The following is a 23,801-nucleotide window of genomic DNA, read 5'->3' on the forward strand; positions in this document are numbered from 1 at the left end:
TCAGTCTAGCTCAGACAATAGGAGTATTGGAGCGACATTACAAAAACGAGTCCTTTGAAAATAGGGCAGAAAAATTCATTCTAAGGTCTTTTTGAAGATGAGTAGGGTAGTAATAGAAGGTGCCATTCATTTTTGATCTCCAAAATCAGTTTACTGCTCTTTCCCGCAATCGGACAATTGAAAAGTGTATATAAAATTTTAATTAGGCTAGTTGCATTCAAATTAGAATTCGATTATATATTCTCCTTGATACCAAGTTTTCTTATCCCCAAATGCCCAAATCAAATATAGGCCTTGCCAAAGCCTAATTCAAACCAATTAAATGCATTCAAAATTCCTTTAACACAAGGGTGTCAAACTCAGTTACATTCAGGGCCGCATCAGGGTTATGTTTGACCTGGAGGGGCATGGCCAGGGGCATGGCCAGCTCAACATCACCTGTCGTGGTCCAGGGGTTGGGGTTGGATGGGGATCCTCCTACAATCCTCTGCAAGCAAAAACAGAGCCCGAGAGGGCCGTGCGTGGCCCTCCCGAGCTCTGTTTTCACTAGCAGAGGCAATGCAGGCTGGTCCTTCACTATTTCCAGGATGGCCCTGCAGGCCTTGTGTTTGATACCCCTGCTTTAACATAACTACTCATTTCAAAACACTATGCGGTACCAACAGACTGTGTATTTCTTAAATTTAGAATTGTTTTTATACAGAAAAGCACTCCAGCTATCTTTCAAAATTAATCAGAGATAGAGCCAAATAGGATTGCCTAGAAGGCCTTTCAGTGTTGCAGTGCAGTGTTGCACCAAAGAGTAGAGTTGGGTTGCAATGTCAGGACACACTTTTCACCCTGTATCTCTCATTGCATAGTCATCTATGGAACTGCTTTGCAAAAGGGACCATGGACCCCACGATGAATTTGTACTTGTGAATTGTGAAAAAGAAGAAGAATGAATGAAGACGTATAGTAGGTGACAACCCCATGAATCAATAAAGCCTTACTAGCAGATTAGTTTTTTCTCGGTCTTTTGTTTGAAATAAATACAGTCACAGGGACCATTGATAATAGCAGCATCCATTAAAAAAGGAGAAAAAGGGAGTGAAAATAGAAGCACATTGTTGAGGAAAAATATTGCTAAAAAATGAAGGAAGCAGACACAGAAATCTCTGCCTACTCACTTAAGGATTACCTCTTTATCTATGCCTTGGATTCATTTTTGATTTAGTGCTAAAGGCTAATCTACACTTAGATGAGCCATGAGACCATTAGCCTGCCTTAGTGGGCAGATTTAGAATAGGCTTATTAAAAAGCATCTGTCATACTACAAAGCTGTAGTGTAAATTAGCTCTGGCTTTGAGAAATTAGAAATGATTCAGAAAAAAAAAAGCTTCCAATGGATCTGTGAGAGCATGACCAAAGCATGTATTCTGCTACATACTTCGCATGGTAATGCTTATCTTTCAGCTCTAATCACACTGTCCTTGGGCATGGAGGCACACTAAGGAATAATTGCATTATGGGTTGTGTGGCTGACCATATAGTGTATGGTGCCAGTAACGCAGCAATATTATGCAACTGAGAAAGGCATCTTGAGCACATGCAGGAATCGCTGGAAGAATAGTAAATAGTAAAGAAGAACAATGAACGGGCATATTACTAATCATAAATATTATCATTCTCCCCATTGGTCCTCTTTCCACAGTTCTTCCTGCATCATTATTGCCGCCCTGTTCCAGTTACACACATAGAGCTATGGAAATAAAATTAATGGTCTTGGATGTAACCATCAGGATTAGATCAGATCTTTCCCAGGAAGAATGCGTCTCCCCAATTCACCACCTACTTTCACCATCTCTTGTAGAAGAGGCCACTCTTCCTCCTAGACGTTTCTCAATAATCCCATAAAAAACCCCACCACTTTCCTCTCCCGAGCTCTTATTTCATTCATGTTGTTCTCCTAATCCTTGGCTTAGTGCCTTTGAGTTGTTTTTAGATTGTTCTCCAGAGTCCCAGCTTATCTAAACTGTATGCTTTTAACAATCAGCCCAGCTTCTTTTCTCATTTCCTGCAACTTCACATCTCTCTCCGTCTCTTGCTCAACCTCTGCTACCCAAGTTCTTCCATCCCTTCAGACGTCTTGGCCATTCTTTCCCAGCAGCATTCAGCTCTATTGCCAAGTCTTATGATTTATTTTGGCAGGTTTTTTTTTATTATCAAAGCTGAAAAACCTTGGGTCAGGTGATCCAGTGGAAAAAAACCTCAATTCCCTGGCAAAGGTAATACTTTTCCACTTTTTAAAAAATGTAGATTAACAACAGGAAACCAACCCCTTTATAAAAGACCTCAAAGACACTATTTTTCAAAGTCCTCAGTTTGAACTTCTCTCTTCCACGGGGTGCAGAAATCTTTAACAAGCCAAAAGGAGGATTTCAATTAAATACACATACACACACACACAACTTAAAGGCAGAATGGATCATGTTTCCATCTGCCCTTGTTCTTCCTTTCATTCTGCAAAGAAAAGGTCAGATTGCTCTCCAGAATTAAATCCTTCTTTGTAAAAGAGATGAACACAAAGAGAACACAGCTCTGGGCAAAGCAGAGTTATAATAATAATTTAAAATAAGACAAGAGCTGTCCTATCTTTACTGAGCATAAGCAATAACTTTAGGCAGCAGATACTGGAGACATAGACCTCTCGGATGGACCTCTTGTACTTCTCTGCACGCTCTTTCCCCACTTTTGGAAGACATAGCTCTCTAAGCCATACTTCCTTGATTGCAGTTCTTAGCCTAGATTTCTTGTGTATTTGGGGAAGGCTACTAGTCCATTGGGACCCGGTGGCTCAGTGGCTAAGATGCTGAGCTTGTTGATCAGAAAGGTCGGCAGTTCGGCGGTTTGAATCCCTAACGCCGCATAACGGAGTGAGCTCCCGTTACTTGTCCCAGCTTCTGCCAACCTAGCAATTCAAAAGCACATTAAAAATGCAAGTAGAAAAAAGGAACCACGTTTGGTGGAAAGGTAACAGTATTCTGTGCGCCTTCAGTGTTTAGTCATGCCAGGCACATGACCACGGAGATGTCTTCAGACAGCACTGGCTCTTCGGCTTTGAAACAGAGATGACCACTGCCCCCTAGAGTCGGGCATGACTAGCTCATATGTGCAAGAGGAACCTTTACCTTTACCTTACTAGTCCATCAGTCCTCCTATGGGAATATAATCAGCATCCTAATAATAAATGCAGGTGTGGGAAACACTTTATCCGCAAAACATAGGAAATGGTAGGTTAGGATAGGTCACTGTGGCATGTAATTCAATTTGTCAAGCATAAATATTCTTAGTACCTTAGTGTGTTTTGAAACTTTGAATGAGTAATAAATGACATACGTTTCTCAAGTCATATTTCCAAGCACAAAAACAGCCTACATTCACACAAAATGTATGGACTTGACCCCAGACCCATATGAGAAAATTAAATCTGGGTAAATTCAAATATTGTCAAAACTACCAGAAATCAGAGAAGCCAGAAACAGAATCTCAGAGTATCTACAGGTGTCTCCAATGTTGCAATGCATCCATCTAATAGTATTTTTATACTCTAGGCCCCTCAATCTCACTAGTATCTCAACAGACTAGCATGTTAATTCATACCATGTTGATATTTACGATTTAAACAAACTAGATCTGAAATTAGGATGAGTGGATGCAATAGAAGATGAGCTGCCTCAACTTTTCACAATTTACTCTGTGTTTACTCTGTGGGGGAAAAAATACAATGTTTGCTCTTTTTTATCTAGTTGATTTAAAGAGGTATGTAGATAGATCAGATCTTCCATGTTCATACATTATCACTACATATTCTGAAAAGTTGTTTGTTTAGAGAAAGAAGAGCAGCAGAGAAACAATCAACTTTTCTACTGGGCTGTCAAGAATTCAGAGGGTTCACAGGTGAGCAAGTTAGGCATTGTGCAAAATCAACTTCCTACCCCCTTATAGTTTTAGGGTCAGAGTTGATGGTTAACCTTTTGATGGCCTTTGGTTATGACCCATAAAACACCAGAGACTGTTCCCCTAAAGGTGCCCCCTAAGGAACTGCACAACACACCTGTTGCTCTCATGCTCAACATAATATACGCTATGGGAATATTGAATGGGGATATTGAAAGGCGGGTTCTCCATGATCCCCTTCTGGTGAACCCAGAAGAGGCAGTCTAAATATACATCAGTCATAATAAGTACATTAGTCTGCCTCCCTGCGGCCTGGAAAAGGAAGGGAAGTTAAGAGGAAATGACACATAAGGTACAACCATCTGTTCCTAGTGGGTAGTCACATGCTGAGGCTACCATGTCAGCTTCCTACCCTTGGAGCTCCATTTGTCAACTCAGCTCAGCATCCTTCACAGGCAATCATTGCTTCACCCCGGCTAACCCTGAACATTTACAGACAGTGAGTCCCAACACCTGTCTCCTTCTCAGCAACAGGCAGAGGGCCCATTCATTGTAGCGCAGTCCCTTCCTAGGGATTTCAGTATACGAGTGGCTGCCAACTCTTCAGTGCATTCAGCAGCTTGGGTTCACTGAGCTGTCAATCTGCTGCCTGCACTGCCAGCCATGGTGCTTGACTCTTTCAAAGATCTAAGGAAAAGCCACAAGCTGCAAGGCTAGTTCTCTCCAGATGGAGAGAGGCACTGAAGTGCAATGTGCCATGTGCTTGATTGATGCAGGCTGCTAGCCCAGGGGCTTCTCGGAACCTGTTCTAGAAAAGCATTGTTTATAATCATGGCTAGAGTCCTAAGGAAAAGGATTTGCTTCAAGCAGCTTCCTTGGAAACAGAATAATCATTTGGATAAACTAGCCATTGAAACTTTCAAGTCTGGATCTTGGTCTGTCTCCAACCTATGTTCCAGATAGAGAACTTTTGATAAACCACCGACTGCCAGAAAGTAAAAACCAAAACAAGTTTACCATCACACTGTTAATGCTGTTTTAATTCAGAAATGGTGTCCTTACCTTTGAAAGTGAGCTGCACCCTTGGAGTAGCAAAGAGGTAATCCTTGGAGTATGTGGGCCACCAGCTCACAATGAGAAGGATGGCCCAGAGCAAAAAACCAACTAAGGGCATGGTGCAGAGAACTGGGGATCCAAAATCCAGGCAGATGTCTTAGCCACTCTAGCAGAAGAAGGAGAAAAGAAAAGATTAAAAAATGTTAACTTCCCCAAGTTTCTGAGAACTGAAGGAATAAAATGACCTACTAACCTAATTGGCTAAACCATTCAGGAGGTTACACAGACCCTGGGAGTTAATATCTGTTTTCTTATAAACAGATTAAGGATGAGAAATTCAACTTTTGGAACAGGAAAGAAGATGCTATGGCAAAGAAACTGATGCTGTGTGGGATGGGTCCAAAGGTGGGTTCCTACCAGTTTGCACCAGTTCAATAGAACCTGTTCATCAAATCTACCGAACCAGTTAGAAGAGGTTCCACCAGTGGACCCGGAAAGCAGGCCACACCTACAGAAGAGTTCCACAAATTTTTGAAACCCACCACTGACACACACACACACACAGAGAGAGAGACTCACACAGAGACTCACACAGATAGAGAAAGAGAAAGAGAAAGAAAGAAAGAAAGAAAGAAAGACTGAGAGAGAGATGAAAGGAAAAAAGGAAAAAGGGACAGAGAGACAAAAGGAAGGAGAGAGAGAGAGAGAGAGAGAGAGAGAAAGAAAACACATGGCCGGCAACCTCCCACCAGGTCACATGGCTGGCAAGCCACTCCCACAAAGGAGGCCACACCCACAAAGTAGGTTCGAATTTTTTTTGAAACCCACCACTGGATGGGTCTATGACAACTCACCACAGTCAACGCGCCATGGCCAACTTGTTGTGGGATAACTCACCACAGGACAAGAGGTGCCTTAATATCAAACAAATAGTGGAATAGAATTATTAAAGAAAGGGTGCCAAAGGAAGGACAGAATGAAATGTGAATGTCAAAAATTAAAATTATTTTTAAAATTATTTTAAATAATTAAATTGAATTGTGAGTTGTCTCGCAGTGGTGAGTTAGCCGTGTCTAGTTGACTGTGGTGAGTTGCCCCATTCCGGTGTGGGATGGTCCATCAGTAGTTTAGAATTTGGTCTAGGGGTTAAAGCACCAGGCTACAAAATGAGAAACCAGGAATTCAAATCCTGCCTTGGCCATGAAGACCAGCTGGGTGATTTGGGGCCAGTCACTCTTTCTCAGCCCAACCCATTTCATGGGGTTGTTGTGGAGAAAATAGGAGGAGGAAGATTTGTTGGATATGTCCAATAAATAAATAAATAGAATTAGTATTAGAATTAGTGTTAGAAGTTGCACAAGAGCATCTCAGTGAAAATGGTGTCTGATATAACCCCCTCCCCAATAGTCTGCATTAATGCCATGATGACACCTGGAACTTTATATCTTTTGTAGGCTCTGAAGAAATACTGAACAAAAGTGATTTTTCCTTATGGTGAATGTGATGCCAAGACTCATGCTATGTTTAACATTTTTTAAAAAACATTTCTGTGGACACATTCCAAACCTAAGGGCAGATGACCATATAAATTCTCATGTTTTTAGTACAATCCCAAACCATCATCCTGACCACCTGATTGACACATTGCATTAACCATGGTTTTTGGATTCTTATGGCAATGAAGAAATCACAGTGGTGGGATCACACAAGTCAGTAAGCAATTAATATTAATGAACCAGATTAATATAATCTAAGCACATAGGGGAAAATGTTACACAAGAGCATCAAATACAAAGGATCTTGAATGTTAACCCCATTCTAGAGTGATATGGATATTCTTTGGCATTAGACTGCCTAGAACTGAATGTGTATACACACACACACACACACACACACAGACACACACACAAACAGGACCATTTCCTAGATGAAGTGTAATCCTTTGCTGCCCTCTGGGTTTTCTGCTAAATCTCTTCATGTTAAGAAGGCCTCTTAGACAAAATCCCTTTCAGCTTTCCATACAGTAAATATTCCTCAAAAGAAATATGACTACTATACTTTTCAATGCAACTAGACCTGTCTCCTCCCTTAGATGAAAAGAGATCCAAGGGCTGATCCAGTTGGTGTACGCATTTCAAGATGATTTTTTTCATGTCTGGATACAAAGGTAACGCCAAGAATTAATCCAGCATGTTGCCAGCGTCCTCAGTAACGTTAGAGCAAGTTGCTTCTGTAACACAAGTGTGGGCCCTGAGCACGGGGGGGGGGGATGGGGACGGGACTCCCCCCCCTTCCATGAGTGCAACTGGGGTCACTCTGTCTCTACTGCTAGTACATGAGAAGGGTTCCCTTTCACTGGAGGAATGAATCCCAGCCAGGCCATTGGAGCCCAACTGCAATTAACAAGGCTCACATGCTGCTCTCATTTGGTAAAGTAAACAGGTTTTGATTGAGGGGCAGTAATCAAGTTGTCTCCTTGCAGGAATGAAAAGAGTCCTTATAGTCCTATCTCATGGCAGCGGCAGGAGCCAGAGCCAGCAGCCCACCCACTAGGGACTCTCATGGGAGCAGCCCTTTCCCTCGGAGACAGAGGCAAAGTTGGGGCTGCTCATTCTTCCCCTGCCCCTGCCTACCTCCGTGGCTCTCCAGCAGAGCACAGAAGAGCAGTGAACCAGGGGAAGGAACCCTTGCACGCTACTGTCTCCATTTTCTACCAGGCAGGAGGAATCTGGACTTAATTATTTGAAAGACAAAAAAAGAAAAACCCACCCAAAGACCAAACGTGTTTTCTTTAAAAGGCACAGGAAAAGAGAGAGTTTGTATGTACCAGTTGGAGGGGATCTGACAGCTTGGCCTGGCTAGAGTGCCGGGAAGGGGTGGGTGGGCAGTGAAAGTAACTACCCAAAGTTCAAAGCCGAGGTGGCGCAGTGGTTAAATGCAGCACTGCAGGCTACTTCAGCTGACTGCAGTTCTGCAGTTCGGCTGTTCAAATCCCACCGGCTTAAGGTTGACTCAGCCTTCCATCCTTCCGAGGTGGGTAAAATGAGGACCTGGATTGTTGGGGGCAATATGCTGACTCTGTAAACTGCTTAGAGAGGGCTGAAAGCCCTATGAAGCGGTATATAAGTCTAACTGCTATTGCTATTGCTAAATGGGACTTTCTGTAGGTGTAATTTACAGTATTCCCTTTGTTGGGTATAAGGTACACCTATATTTCCCCAACTTCAGTGATGATGACAAACATACATTTCCTCATATGAACATGTCATCGTTTCCTGAAGACAATCATTTTCTCATTAAAAAAAAAAAAAGATATGTTTGCCCTTTACATAAGTCCCTCTGGTTCAGCACCGACTCCCTGGCCTTCTTTCCCAGAAGATCTGCCTTTTTAGAGTACAGTACAGGTGAAGTATCCATTCGAACACAGGACAACTAATTACACCATAGTTGTCCATTTTCTGTGGTTGCAGTTGGTGGAGGTTTAAAAAGCAGAAATATGACCCAATGCATGCAATTTTGGCATCTGGAATTGTATCAAAGTGCTATAGAAAAATGACTTCCCAGAACGATGGTCCTAATACTACCCATAATACTACCGCTTTCACTGAATAGACTGGAAAAGCAATTTCTTCTGGGCGCAAGCAGTGGCGGATTAAGGCTCACTGGTGCCCTAAGCACTGCCAAATCTTGGTGCCCCTCCTGTGTACATCCTGTAGAAATCTTCATTGGTTTTTTTCTTTCTTTCTCAACTTTGTGGTGCCCCCTTTGGGCCTGGTGCCCTAAGCAGGTGCTTAGTCTGCTTAATGGTTAATACATCACTGGGTGCAAGTCGCCTTCCTTGGAGGGGGTATGATAAAAGACACCCAGAGTTGTTGGATACAAAATGGGCAACAAATACATTTTTTTAAAATAAACAAATAAATAAATTTCTCAATGAGTCTAGGGTAATTGATTTTTTTTAGTATATTTGGTTGACACTTGCTCTGAGGACTTAAACTTTATCCCAAGAAATTGGCAAGTAAAACACAAAATCAGGTATGCAAATCCCTTCAGCATGTTATGATTACATAGCCTCCAGATTCTCCCGCCATGTAATACAATCAGAAGGCATCACCTAAAGATGTTCTTAAAATATGGACCCACATTCTGCTGCATTTGCCATCTTTTTCTCTCTCTTTTTTCTCCCCCTTTTGCAGCACAGCTGAATTTTCCTTCTGCTAATAGAAGGCAGAACATTGTTCTATCCAGCTGAGCCTGCCTTGCCTCCGGAGACCTCTGACTTTTCCTTCTTTTCTTCTTGTTCCAGCAAAGAAAACAGGCCCTTTGGTGCCACCCATATTCTAAGAACGTTTCTTCTTCTTTTTTTTTGCATGGATTACAAGGGGCTTGAAACTCAGAAATATGGTAACTTCTACATTCTTAAATTCCTTTTTTGTTTTATTTCTATTGTGCTAAACGTGCATCTGGATACAGTTATAAACCATGTTAGAATGATTCAAACAGCATGTCTACATGTGAACAGGCAAAATCTGTTTAGGTATTTAGAGCTCTTCTCCAACAAGGGTATCTGAAAAACCTCAAAACTAATGTATAACATGCATATTATTAGCACTACAGTGAGTTTCTAGAAAGATTTTTTTTTAGGCTGATCCAGAACAATTTGCAGTGAAACGCACAGACATACACACAAAGCACAAAGGCAAAGCGAACTATAAGCACAGCTCACATTCTGCTCGGGACAGAGATCAGAACAAAGGGAGCGCGTTCTCAGTACTGCTCCCTCTGGTTAACCGGTGAGGTGCACGGGAATAGGAGTTAATGACAGAAACAAACTTCAGGGATTTCACAGGAAAATCCTTGAAATCATTCAAACAAATCCAACCTGGCTGTAAGGACATTCAGAATAATGGATGGGCCCATAGGAAGACAGAGCTTTCTTCAGCTGTGGGCAATACACCACAATCGGAGGAGTTAAAGCTTCCCAGGGGCAATATATCATAGCAATTTCCTTTGCTCTAGGTAAATATTTGTATTATTTCACTTTCTTTCAGCACACATTCGCACTTCCTCTTCTTTTTCTGCAGATTCCTCACTCAGCACTCACTTAGGGATTTGGGGGGAACCCGAATGTCTAAAATCTGAAATCAGCTTGTGAAATAACTGCTTCGATCAACTGCAGTTGAATCAAAACCCTGCTGCCAACCTTAGAAAATAGTTCTGGCAGATAATGCTGTTGCATTGGGATGGTGATGAGCGTGCCAGGGAGAACAAGTGAGATGGCAAACAAAGGGAAAGGGTAGGGCAGGGAGAAAGATAAGATTGAAAGGGAAAAAAGGAGGGGGAGAACAATAGAAGTAGCTGGAAGTTGTGAGATAAATGCAAATATATACATGAAGAGAAGCTGTGTTTTCAGCAGCGTTCCCTGGCTCTAAAGTTTTATGCACTTTGCTGGTGGAAATAGACTGAACTGACTCATATGTCACTATGCATAAGGTAAGCCCATGTGCCTAACTTAAGAGGCCTTTTGCATATGTTAGAGCTAAACCACTCATCATCTCCCATAAATAAGGAGATCAATTGTAAGTGACGTGAATATTTGGGGAACTAAAGAAAATTGGGGGAACCTCCTGATAGCTCTGTTAATTCACTTCAGTTGATCCACTTCAGAAACAGAGGAGCTTCTGATCACACTCATTTTACCACCAGGCCTTCAGAGAAAGAACAGGAATCCCCTTTAGAGAATAGTAGAAAGAAAGAGGGAGAAGGAATATGCGAGAAAATTATTAACAACTCTGTTAATATGTGTAGACCACTAATGGGCAACGATGCCAGTAAAATCATTACAGCTTCCGATCTAGTCGCGGGTCTCCTAACATTGCCCTATTAAAGCCTCATGAAATCTCAGGTCTGTTTTACAGCAGTGTTGCTATTAGCTACATTCCTGGGCTCTCTTGTGCCTCCTAGAAGTGATTAGAAAGACAGAAAATGCCCAGAGCATTTTCATTCCATTTGACCAATTATTGGTAGGGATTTCATACAATCATTTTGGAGAAGCGGGGGGGGGGGGAGTAGAGGAACACAGATCTCCTTTTTATTTCCAGTGTTTTCCTGGGGCCAACACGTACCATTAGGTATAATAGGGCAACCACTGTACGTAGACATTTTTGGTGGAGTGGAAGCAGCAAGAGATATTGATGGGCAGAGTTGGGGTGGCAGGTCTCATGGGGCTCCCTAAGCTCCTCTGAAGGTAAACTTTTGCTTCTGGGTAGAGGAGATGATGCCAACAGACAAAGAAAGAGGCAATTATTTATTTAACCTATAGGCTGAGCAACTCCAATGTGGCTATGGGTGGATACCTTCAAGTCAGTGTTGACTCTTGGCAACTGGCTGCACAAATCTTTGCAATTTTCTTAGCAATGGGTTTGGGAAATGGCTTGCCATTACTTCTTCCCCAAGGCTGGCCCAAAGCCACCCAGCTGGTTGTGTGTCCAAGACAAGGCTAGAATTCATAGTCTCCTGGTTTCTAGCCTGTTGCCTTAGCCCAACACCAAATAGGCTCTTGTTTTTTGAATGGTGTATGATCAGTTTATAACAATGCAATAAATTTGAGAGGGAAATATCTAGGGGGGGGGGAGAAATGAATGGACAATCTAGTTCTCTCCAGAGGGTCTGCCACTACTTTGCCCAAACTTGGAAGAGCTAGTTTTGAGGACTTGTTGAAATAGGAATGGTTGTCACCCACAGAATAAGAAGGGTTTGTCTTGCTAACCTCAGGCAGTTTCATGTGATTCTATGTTTTGATTGTGTTATATTATCTATCTATATCTGTCAGGCTGACTGTCTGTTTGTCTGTGAGGGTATTACCTTGTTAGTTTATTAGGATAAGTCTACTGTTTTGTTAACCAGCTTAAAACTTTCTATAATACAAACAGAAGAATTAAATTAGTTTAATAAATAAGCAAGCCAGTATGGACGCCTTGAATGTGGCTCCTTATCAGTGGTGGGTTTTTATTTATTTTTTACTACCGGTTCATGTGTGCGTGACGCTTTTGTGTATGCGCGGAAGCGTCCAGCTGGGTGGGCGGAGCCTCCAACCGCCACCACTACCGGTTCACCCAATCCAGGCTGAATCAAGAACAACCCACCTCTGCTCCTTATGTAGTCAAAATTGCATCCTTTCATAAAAGGCAGGCATCAGCAGAAGGAGGAAAATCTTTGCAGAATACCAAGTGGAGAAAATATCAGTGCAATGAAGATTGAATGTTTAGTTCTGGGCTGGGTGACCACTGAAAATTAATTGAAAATCACAATGAAGTGAAGGAAGAGGAATGGCAGAGATATTTGGGAATTCCAACCTCCCCCCCCCCCATCTATTGCAAAATCCACTTTTCATAACTATGCATGTTATTTGTCCTCTGATAATTTTCACCTGGTAGCAAATACAAAATAAGTTTACTGAATTCTTTGCCCAATAGTTACATGGGGCAGCCCTTGAAGAGCATTCAGAGACTTCAGCTTGTCCAGAATGCAGCCGCACGAGCGATTGTGGGTGCACCTCGGTACACCCACGTTACACCTATCCTCCGCGAGCTGCACTGGCTGCCTATTGGTCTTCAGATAAGCTTCAAGGTGCTAGTCGTCACTTAAAAGGCCCTTCATGGTATTGCACCTGGGTACTTGAGAGACCGCCTGCTGCCAATTACCTCCAATAGATGGATTAGATCCCACAGATTAGGCCTCCTCCAAATTCCACCCACTGGCCAATGCCGACTGGCGACCACCCAGAGGAGGGCCTTCTCTGTGGCTGCTCCAGCCCTCTGGAACGAGCTCCCCGTGGAGATTCGGACCCTCACCACCCTCCAGGCTTTCCGCAAAGCCCTTAAAACCTGGCTGTTCCGACAGGCCTGGGGCTGATGAGTTCCTGTCCCCGCTCGAATGGTGTGCCTGTTGAGTTGTTTTTAAAATTGTGGTATTGTTTGTCTATGTCTTTTTTCCCTATTTGTATCCCCTTTCCCCCCCCCCCCCTGACTTGGGTTGTGAGCCGCCCTGAGTCTCTTCTGGGAAAAGGGTGGCATAGAAATATAATAAATTCAATTCAATTCAATTTCCAAAAATTGTAGTAGTATGTGTAGAAAACACACTGAGAAGGAAAGTGTGCATTCCACAACCATCTTTGTTACTAACTGCAGACCGAGTTTTATTGGCTTTTCCAGGTTTTTCCTTGGGATTCCAATTATTCCAGTGGCCCCCAGAGTGGATCATAATGACTTCCACATTGAGTATGTTGATAGTGGTAAGTTCTTCAAACTAACTGTACATTAAGAAAATGAGTATTCTTTTAAAAATTTCAGTCCATGTGTAATAATGGAAAAAAAGAGAGATTTACTTGGATTTCTCTCCCCCTGCTTGTGCCAGATGTGAATATTGCTTGTTTGTGATACACAGCACCAGAGGAACTTGACAGAACGGGTTCGACTTAACCAAGCTTTATGCTGGTTGTTGTAACAGACTAGTTGAACAGTTAGATGAATTGAACTGTCTCCTGTGAAAGTTCCCCAAATGTTGACTGTACAAGACTGAAAGCACAAGGGAGCCCATTTTTATTGAAAGCCATGTCCTGCCATGCATGGAGATCAGGAGATGCATCCCTTTCCCCCACTGAAACCTCATTCATAAAAAAAAAGCCTGTCTGCCATTCATGCTGCAGTGAGAAATGAGGATTCTCAGGAAAGGAACAGGGAGGGAGGAAAGAAGGAGTTGTTGGAGTGTGGATTTGGAAACCTTTTAAAATGGCATTGGCCAGGCCCTACTTGCATTTCATTTAATTGCCAGGAAAATCGACCAACTTCCTTCCTTCCTTCCTTCCTTCCTTCCTTCCTTCCTTCCTTCCTTCCTTCCTTCCTTCCTTCCTTCCTCTCTCTCTTTTCTTTCTGTCTATTTTTCTTCCTTCCTTCCTCTTTCTCTCTTCTTTCTTTCTTTCTTTCTTTCTTTCTTTCTTTATTTTTCTTCCTTCCTCCCTTCCGCCTCTCTCTTTCTTTCTCTCTATTTTCCTTCCTTCCCTCCTTCCTTCCTTTCCTCCTTCCTCCGTCCCTCCCTCCCTCTCCCCCCCCCTCTCTTTCTTTCTTTCTCATACGTTAATGCAGGCCAATATAATGGGTTCGTTCATAAATGAATGAAGGAGAACTCTCGAAGCTTATGGTAACCGCGTTTCTGGTGGGTCTTTTCCCGTAAGGTTCATCAGAAGCACAAATTCCTTCGGCGCACTCCCCCCCCCCCCCCGCCCCGCCGAGGAAACCAGTTGCTTTCCCCTCGGGTCGAGTGACAGCCGGCGACGCGGGTAAAAGCAACTCCACGGCGGGGCCTGCCTAGCTCCGGAGCTCAGCAGCCGGCCCGGGTCTTTCTCCAGAATCCCCGCGGCGGGTGACGGGACGAGCGAGGCTTTGGCTGGCTCAGCACCGGCCTCTTAAGCAAGAAGGCTGCCTGTTCTCTCGGGCCAAGAGAAACACGAGCCTCGCTCCAGTTCCCCGAGGCGTCGGCAATCGAGAAACCACCGCGGCACGTTCGCAGGCGAACTGAGACGAGTCTCTAACCTTCGCAGCGCACCAGCCAACTCGGAGCGCGTCCGCTCTTTCGCGGCGCCCGAAGGAGGCCAGGGAGGGAGGGAGGGAGAGAACAGGGGGGACGCTCGGACCGTCTGACCCTACCCGGCTCGTTTCTCCCGAAGCCTGGAGAGTTCAAGCCTTCGCCGAACCAGCCTGATCGCACCGTCGCCCCAAAATATAGCCGCGCTTCGTGACTTCCCGCTCAGGTTGTACACAGAACTGCCACTCAGTTCCTCTTCCTCCTCCCGCGATCCGCAGGTCCAGAGCAAACGCCCCGCATCTCAGATCTGCGCCGGGATTCCTGTCCTGGACGTGGGACCACTAGCGACGAGCGAGCCAGCGCACCGGTGAGGAAAGGGGCTCCCGGATGCGGCGCGACTCCGCCACCTTTCTAAAGCTATGGCGGCGTTTATCTACCTAAGAGGGAAGGTCTCTTGGGAGACTGAACTTTGAAGACTTAATACTTCAGTCGGCTTGGTTACACGGAAACACACATGCACACACGCCAAGCGTGCTTTCAATGCAGTGCGACTCCGAATCCCTATACTTTGTTGGTCTGGAAAGGTGATACTTTTCTTAAGTCATCTGGCTTCTTCCTCCGTTCAGCCCCTTCGCCTATTCTATTGCTCTGCCTCTTCTCATAACTCCGGGACTTTAACCCTCCCGCGTTCCCTCCAAATAATCGTAGGCAGCCACTCAAACATACAGAATAGCCTGCGTTCTTACAGAGGGGGGGGGGGAGAGAGAGAGAAGGAGGAGGGGGGAAGGAAGGAAGGAAAGGAAGAGAGAGAAGAGGAGGAAGGAAGAAGGAAGGAAGGAAAGAAAGGAAGGGGGAAGAGAGAGAGAGAGGAAGGAAGGAAGAAAGGAGGAGGGAGGGAAGGAGGGAGGAGGAGAGAGATCTAGCTATATGAGCCCCCTCTTTTTTCTGGGGCAAAGGGCCGACTTTGGCCGAGAGATACTAATAAAGATTCCAATCCCACCTTAGTTTTTTTTTAAAAAACCAGTTTCGCGTGAAAGCGGTCCAGATGTCTGCCTCGGCTTCCTTCTTCCTCTACACCTCACTTTCCGGGATTTCCTGCTCCACTTTCCGGGCCAACGGAGGTAAAACAAGGGCCAAACTAACCTACTTCCCGGATGGGAAGAGGCCGCAGAAAGTTTGCAATCGGAAATAGTTCTTTCCCTCCTCTCCACCGGTCGGTCTGTCGGTCGGTCTCCCCGCTTGACAACCGTCTCCTTTCGCTGTCCGGGACCAGGTCAGAAGGAGTTCCGAAAGTGGAAGCTGCCAGAGCCCCGCGCCGAGCGACGTTCCCTGACCTCCGCTTCCCCGCCCTTCTCGGCTCCGCGCCCCCTCCCGTCCCGCACCTTTGCCGAGAGACGGGAGAACCGCCCAGCTGTTCTCCCGACGGAGCCGCCAGACTCGCTCATTTGGAAGTGCGGCGGCGACAAAGGTGAAGGCTTGAAGGTGCGGGTGGCGATTAGCGGGGAAGAGAAATCTGCTTAGGCGCTTAATCCTCTCTCCGGGCAGACGTACCTTTATTCTGCCTGCAAGCGGAGCGAACCCCGCCGCCGCAGACGATCCAAGACACCGGAGGAGCCGAGAAGCGCTCGCTCCCAGCTCCCCCAACCCAGAACCGAGAGGGAAAGAGAGAGACAGAGACAGAGAGAGGGAAAGAGAGAGAGACAGAGACAGAGACGGAGACAGAGAGAGGGAAAGAGAGAGAGGGGAGGGAAGGAGGTAGAAAGAGAGAGAGAAGATTCAACAGCCCTTTATCGGGCATTTCTTACCAGCTGTCCTGGGAGCGACGTCCCACTGCCGCCGTCCTTCCTGTTCCCTTCGCCCAAAGGAAGGCGAGCGCTCCTCCGGGGACCCCAATCGAAAGTGCCGCGCCTTCCGCAATTCGGGTCTGCGGAGTGGAATTCAGGAGCGGAACCCCGCTCTCTTCTCCCAATCCATTGGCGCGCTCGCGGCGGAGCAAGTTCAGAAAGGCGGCCAAAGGCGGCTGGAGGATTCCGAGGCGCCCCGAACGGCGCGCTTGACTTTTTTTTTTTCTTCTCCCCGTGCCGCTTCTTCCCAGCCTCGAACGCGCGGGCTGCCCCTTCGAAGTTCGTGACTGCCGCAGGCCGATCGCCAGGAGCGCACGAGCGCAAGTGGGGTGGGGGGCGGGGGTGGTGGTGATGGAAAGGAGAGGAAGGGAAGGCAGGAAGAAAGAATAAAAAATATTGATTGTGGACCCTCCTGCCCACTTGGCAAAAAAAAAAGAAAGAAAGAAAAAGAAAAAGAAAGAAAAAAGGGGGAAATAAACCGCCACCCTCCTCCTCTACACACATATGCTTACAAATCCCCCTCTCTCGCATCGAGCACCCAAAGCCTATTCAGTCAATTGGCTTCTACTGCCTGCGATTTGCATAGCCCCGCCCCTTTCCCACCTCCTCGGCCATTCAAGCGGGGCATGGACCCCGTCGCCGATCCCCTCCCTGCCGCGCCCCCTCTTTTTCCACCTGTACCGCCCCTCCCTTGCGCTGGGTTGGGCTTGGCCGGGCGGACGGCGGGCAGCCGCGGGATTCCAGGAGCGCGCTCTGGGTGTCGGCTAGGTGGGTTGCCGACCGTCTCCCGGGAGAGAGGATGGCTCTGCCTTCCTTCCACCCATCCCCTCCTGCCGGCTTTAGGTTCGGTTCCAACGGTCCTGCGCGACGCCTTCCATCCACGGCCCTCTTGCAAGCAACGCGATCCGGATCCGAAACCCAGGCTGTGATTGTCGGAATCGCCCGCGTTTCGGGCACATACGCGGCTCGCCCTTCTCCTTCCCAGCTGCCTGCTTTCGGAAAGGGACTTTCTTAAAAAAATAAATCCAGAGGCAGCGTGCGGCGGTTGAGGGGTGGGTGGGTGGGGATAAATAAATAAAGCGAGTCCTTTGTCTCTCTCTCTCTCTCTCTCTGACGGAGTTATTCTGTGAAGTGCAAGGGAGTGCCTCGCGCCTCGTGGTGGTGGGGAGGGAAGCATGGGGATGGGAGTGAGAGGGGGAGAGAGTGGAGGCAAGAGGGGGCGTTGGTAGAAGGGAAGGAGAAAGAGGTAGAAAGCAAAAAAAGAAGAAGGAAAGAATACCCCAGTGAGAGCTAATGAGAAAGAAATGGGGCCTTGCTTTTTAATATTGCAAAAAATCCACCCAGGCACATCCTTCAAGAAATACACGCTCTGCAACAAAGAAAAACTCGGGCTGTAACTAACAGCAGGAGAGACTGTTATCTCCCCATCCCACCCGAAAGGGGTGCCTCCTTGCTCATTTAATCTGCCCAGGCAAGCTTACTTAACTCTTTGGTGGAGAGGAGTAGTGAAGAGACCTACCCCCTCTGTTCCTGCCGGGAGAAACCAGCCTGATCTTGAAGTGCAAACTGAGAACTGTGGAAATGCTCCTCTTTGGGTGCTCAGCTTTCCCCACTAAGGGTCCGTTTACAAGTCAGGATTCCATGCTAAGCTGCACGAGGGGGAGTATTTGGTCACCTGAGTAAATACGGTAGGTGGGTAGGTAAGATGGCAGTTTCCCTTTCCAGGTAGAAAATCTGATTGGGCTGGTAATCTGAACTTCAGCAATAGAAGAGGTGCTGCACCTGAGGAAGAAGGTTCTTTTAAGAGCATGGGGGAATGAAGGAGAATTGAATTGAATTGAATTGAATTTTATTATTTGTATGCCGCCCTTCTCCGGGAGAGACTCAGGGCGGCGAACAACTCAAAGGGGAAAAGGGGAACATAGAACAGAATACAAGTAATTAAAATAGGCAAGAATCACACAACCACACAAGTCGAGAGGGGAGGGGAACTCATCAACCCCAGGCCTGACCGCAAAGCCAGGTTTTGACGGCTTTTCGGAAGGCCTGGAGAGATGTGAGGGTCCGAATCCCTGCGGGGAGTTCGTTCCAGAGGGCCGGAGATGCCACAGAGAAGGCCCTCCCCCGGGTAGTAGCCAGGTGGCATTGGCTAGTAGACGGAACCCGGAGGAGGCCAACCCTGTGTGATCTAATGGGTCTTTGGGAGGTAATTGGCAGCAGGCGGTCTCTCAAGTACCCAGATCCAATACCATGAAGGGCTTTATAAGTTACGACTAGCACTTTGAAGCATATCCGGAGACTGATCGGCAGCCAGTGCAGCTCGTGGAGGACAGGTGTAACGTGGGTGTACCGAGGTGCACCCACAATCGCTCGCGCGGCTGCATTCTGGACGAATTGAAGTCTCCGAATACGCTTCAAGGGCTGCCCCATGTAGAGCGCATTGGGGAAGGTGTCGAGAAACAACCAGGGATGTGGTACTACAGCATCTCCCAGCATTGTCTACCAAAAAGGTAGACAATCAAATCAGTGAATATGATCCTGCCAGTATTCAAAACTATGATATAACCACATTTGGAGCATTGCATACTTCGGGTCACCACATCTTAGTGATAATGCTATACAGAATGCCAAAAAAAAAGGGTCATTCTCCATCATGCAGTTAGAGCTGAAGAAGCTTCTTGGATGAGAGGCGAAAGGTCTTCAAAGAAAAAACATGAAGTCCAGTTGCCTCTTGAAAAAGCGTATTTGGAACAACCATGACCTGGATGGCTGAGAATCTCCATAGGCAGTGCAGAAAAGGGCAACCAAGAAGTTTTACAAAATGATGTATGGTAAAGAAAGGATGAACAGAGAAGAAGCTTTTGTCATCCCCCAAAATGTAAAATTAGAGGGCACGCAATGAAACTGACCAATGGAAGATTTAAAACTGGTAAGGTAAAGGTAAAGATTCCCCTTGCACATATGTGCCAGTCGTTCCTGACTCTAGGGGGTGGTGCTCCTCTCTGTTTCAAAGCCGGAGACATGTTCAGGAACAAAATATTAACAAAGTTGCAAATATATTTGCCTATCTGATCGTTTAAGGTTCCCTCGCACACATATGTGCTAGTCATTCCCGCCTCTAGAGGGCGGTGCTCATCTTCGTTTCAAAGCCAAAGGGCCAGCGCTGTCCAAAGATGTCTCTGTGGTCATGTGGCCGGCATGACTAAACACCGAAGATGCACGGAACGTTGTTACCTTCCCACCAAAGATGGTTCCTATTTTTCTACTTGCATTTTTTACATGCTTTCAAACTGCTAGGTTGACAGAGAATGGTACAGATAATGGGAGCTCACTCCATTATGCAGGGACTAGGGATTTGAACCGCCATACTACCAACCTTTCTGATCGACGAGCTCAGTGTCTTAGCCACTGAGCCACCACACCCCACTCTTAAAACTGATACAAGGACATTTTTCTTCATATGGTTGATTATCAACCTGTGGAATACAGTGTTGCAGGATGTGGTGTCGACTGATAGTGGAATTGGCTTCAAAAGGGATTAGACACATTTTTGATATCTACTTTCCAATATCTAATGAAGTGCCCCAAAAGAGAGGGAGTTAACCTATTCTCCAAAGCACCAGAGGCCAGGACAAGAAGCAATGGTTAGAAATTAATCAAGGAGAGAAGCAACCTAGAACTAAGGAGAAATTTCCTGACAGTTAGAATAATTAATCAGTGGAACAGGTTCCTTCCAGAAATTATGAATGCTGCAACACTGGTTTTTAAGAAGAGATTGAGCAACCATTTATCTGAAATGGTATAGGCTAGGATTTCCTGCTTGAGGTGGGGGTTGGAATAGATGACCTCTACGTTCCCTTCCAAGTCTGTTATTCTACTGTTCTAGATGGCGGGGCTAATTGGCTTGAGGATAACATGTGTCTTTCAGACCAGGGTTCAGCCTTCCTCTATATATGGGGGAAGGGGGGGCTGGAAGAAAAGGTGGGAGAGGATGGCTTGATTTCCTTGATGCATCTTGTGAGGTCACCATGGGAGGCAGAATGCTTGCTAGAGGAGCCTTGGATTGATCCAGCAGGGCTATTTTCATGTTGTCAATTGAGATAACTGTCACAGTCAGTCTAATTATAAGGCTAAACCTGACATTATAAGCACTGGCCAGATGCAAACTAAATCAATTCAGGTTTATTACTTTGGGGTGGGGAGTCAAAACAGGGCATGGTAATGGATTTGTATCTACAGTAACTTAAGAATCCCCGATTTTACCTGGAAGAGCTCCTTTTCTCCTCTATGCATAAGAAAGAATGGCAAGCTGTGGTGAGGAGAGACATTCTATGATTTTTGCAGACATAGATTTTCATTTAATGTTGTCTGCATGCAGGAAGAGCTTCCGCAAACAATTCTTTTTTTTCCCCCCCTGCATAAAATGTATACACTCCGAGCATGTTCTGATCCTGGATTCCTGAGCAAAATAGATACTATTATAATTAGAAGTGCCATCTAAATTCCCAGGCAGTTAAACTATTAATTCTATGCAGGTAGCAGGCATGACATTCCATGTTAGAATAAGTCTGGGTTCAGCTATAGAAATACACACACACACACACACACACACACACACACACACACACACCCTTTCCCCATCACACCATGGACAGAGAATGATTGACCAGCCAAAAATTTTGCATTGAAAAAAAAAACCCACATGACAGGTTCTGGCCTAAGGCTAACTGGGAAGGATGCATAATTTTTCTGTCTCTACTCTCTGTCTCCCCTCCTTCTCCACCCTCTCCTCCCCTATGTCTTTCCCATTGATGAATAATTCATAGGAGGCTCTTTGGCACACGGTATCATCTTCTAGTGTGTACAGTTAAGTAAAAACTGCAGAAAGTTTCAACAGTGGGGGCTTTTCTAATGTCACAACATCTCTGAAATGTATTTGCAAAGTACTTTTGCATGCAGCCCCTATTACTGAGGGTTAAGATCACTGTCATATCTCACAGAAGAAAAATTCTGTGTCTGATCTTTAGAGCCCAGATCTACTCGACTGCAACTGTTATAATAGATGCTCTTGATATCTGTCAGCAGTCAATTCAGTACCCAATGGAATCAGTGTTACAAAGTTTTAAAAGTAGACATGCAAATTTATCGGTCAATCACAATGCTTGCAATGTACATCCATATATATGTATGTACGTATGTATGTATGTATGTATATATATGTGTATGTATGTATGTGTGTATATATATATATATATATATATATATATATATATATATATATATATATATATATATATATATATATATATATATATATATATATATATATATATATATATATATATATATATATATATATCTCCCCTCCCTCCCTCCCTCCCCTTTCATTCTTTATCATAGATACTAAAAAAGCAGTAAATGTAAAGTTGTTTCTCTCTTCCTATGTGTAAATAGCCATACATGAACTTTGTTACTAGCAGTATAGATTTCCACCCTCCTGAAACTACTTGTAGTAAAGATTAATAATATAATAAAATGCAGATGATCATTTATTCATTTTGGTACTGTCAGTATTGAATAATACAAGACAATATAGTTGTACTATTTATCATTCAATCTGTTGATATAGATATGGAATCATATTTATTGATATTTTTCTAGAACTTCTATTGTGATGTTTTTCACTAATACGAGCTGTGAGTTAACCTAGAATTTGTTAAACAGAATAGCACATAATTCTTTTGCTAAATTTTAGATAATAAAAGAACACACCATTTTGAATATTTCTCTTTTTTTAAAAAAAAATTCCCACTGCAGGAACACAGTAGGCAAAAATAAATACACAAACTTTGACTTACATCAGTCCACAATTAAAAATGCACTGTTGATTAAAACTGATGTGCATTGCATGCCCATGTAAGAATATTCAAATTATAAAACCCAGTTTTTACTATGATTTTTCCTAATGTGGTTTACTTCTGCAGTCCCTTTTATAGCAATAGCAATAGCAATTAGACTTATATGCCGCTTCATAGGGCTTTCAGCCCTCTCTAAGCAGTTTACAGAGTCAGCATATTGCCCCCAACAACAATCCGGGTCCTCATTTTACCCACCTCGGAAGGATGGAAGGCTGAGTCAACCCTGAGCCAGTGAGATTTGAACCGCCAAACTGCAGAACTGCAGTCAGCTGAAGTAGCCTGCAGTGCTGCATTTAACCACTGCACCACCTTGGCTCTATTTATGTACCTACTTGTATTTTATGTACCTACTTGGAAGCAATTTAAAGGATCTTACTCCCAGTTAAGTGTGAATATTGTGGAAATATTTCCCGATTCATATCCACAATTCAATTACATGTTTTTCCATTCTTGGGCATTTTTAAATGATTTTATAGCAGGTTGTTCATATTTCTGTTAAAAATATTCAACACTGAATTGCAACAGGTGGAAGTAAGAAATACTGGAGAAATGAGAAGACTATTAAGGTTTCAAAAGAGGAGTTGTAGTATATGGAAATGCACACAGTTTGTTCACTAAAGAAGAGGATGTGGAGTATCAGACTTTAGGCCCTAATGTCAAAGATGGATATGATTAAGGAAATCTTCATGATTTAGCCTACAAGGTTGATTTCAAGAGCATACTGTTTTGAGGATAATGCACAAATATGTTGTCTCAAGTATTATCTTAGAACAGGGGTGTCAAACTGAAGGCCCAGGGGCCAGCAAATAGCGAAGGACCGGCCCACAGTGCATCTGCCAGCGAAAACAGAGAACCTTTCAAGCTCTGTTTTCGCTGGCAAAGGGTTGAAGGAGGCCGTCATAGCCAAAAATGGAGCTCGGGAGCCTGTTTGGTCTAGCAGAGTGTTTAGGCCACTAAGGCACCCCCAACATGAGTGACTTCGAGCTGGTCATGCCCCCTTTGGCCCACCGAGGTCAAACACAGCCCTGATGCAGCCCTCAATGAAATTGAGTTTGACACCCCCATCTCAGAAGATAACATATTTGTGCATTATCCACAAAATAGCATGCTAGACAAAAGGGGCCAATACGAATTTTAAAATATTTGCATTTTACTTGCTACATACATACATACATACATACATATATATAACTGGTATGCCCAAATAGGGAGGGAGGGAGCATACTGTTTCACTTAATCATTTCCTTGGCTCAGCTGATAAGGGAGGAGAGCTTGTGGCTTAGAGTTTAATATAACTGCCTAATATGTAAAAACAGCCCAGGTTCGAATCCCAGTAACGGTATGGCTAGCTGATGAGTGCTAGATAGCTTGAAATAGATTTATACTAGTCTCCCTTCATTTATTTATCAGCAAAAATGCATATATATATTTTATAGATTTTATGCATCATTTTTAGCTCCCA

The 23,801-nt window shown here is 44.6% G+C and overlaps 1 protein-coding gene across 3 annotated transcripts in view; it reads right to left on the minus strand.

Annotated features, from left to right (window-relative positions):
* SEMA3F (semaphorin 3F) overlaps positions 1 to 16,758 on the minus strand; it is a 159,247-nt gene extending 142,489 nt beyond the window's left edge. For 2 of the 3 annotated variants that reach the window (XM_087709269.1, XM_087709267.1), the window contains exons 1-2: positions 16,383 to 16,758; positions 5,002 to 5,161 (exon numbers count right to left, since the gene is read on the minus strand). In XM_087709269.1, the coding sequence (XP_087565395.1) occupies positions 5,002 to 5,113 (112 nt within the window). In that variant the 5' untranslated portion in view covers positions 5,114 to 5,161; positions 16,383 to 16,758. Of the gene's footprint in view, positions 1 to 5,001; positions 5,162 to 15,720; positions 15,917 to 16,382 lie in introns of those variants that run through there. The other variant, XM_087709268.1, reaches the window with a different exon arrangement.
* Positions 16,759 to 23,801: the final 7,043 nt, after the last annotated feature.

Source organism: Thamnophis sirtalis, unplaced genomic scaffold, assembly GCF_051295495.1.
Source record: "Thamnophis sirtalis isolate CommonGarterSnake01/CBP01778 unplaced genomic scaffold, rThaSir2_p1.2 scaffold_3, whole genome shotgun sequence".
Taxonomy (NCBI): domain Eukaryota; kingdom Metazoa; phylum Chordata; class Lepidosauria; order Squamata; family Natricidae; genus Thamnophis; species Thamnophis sirtalis.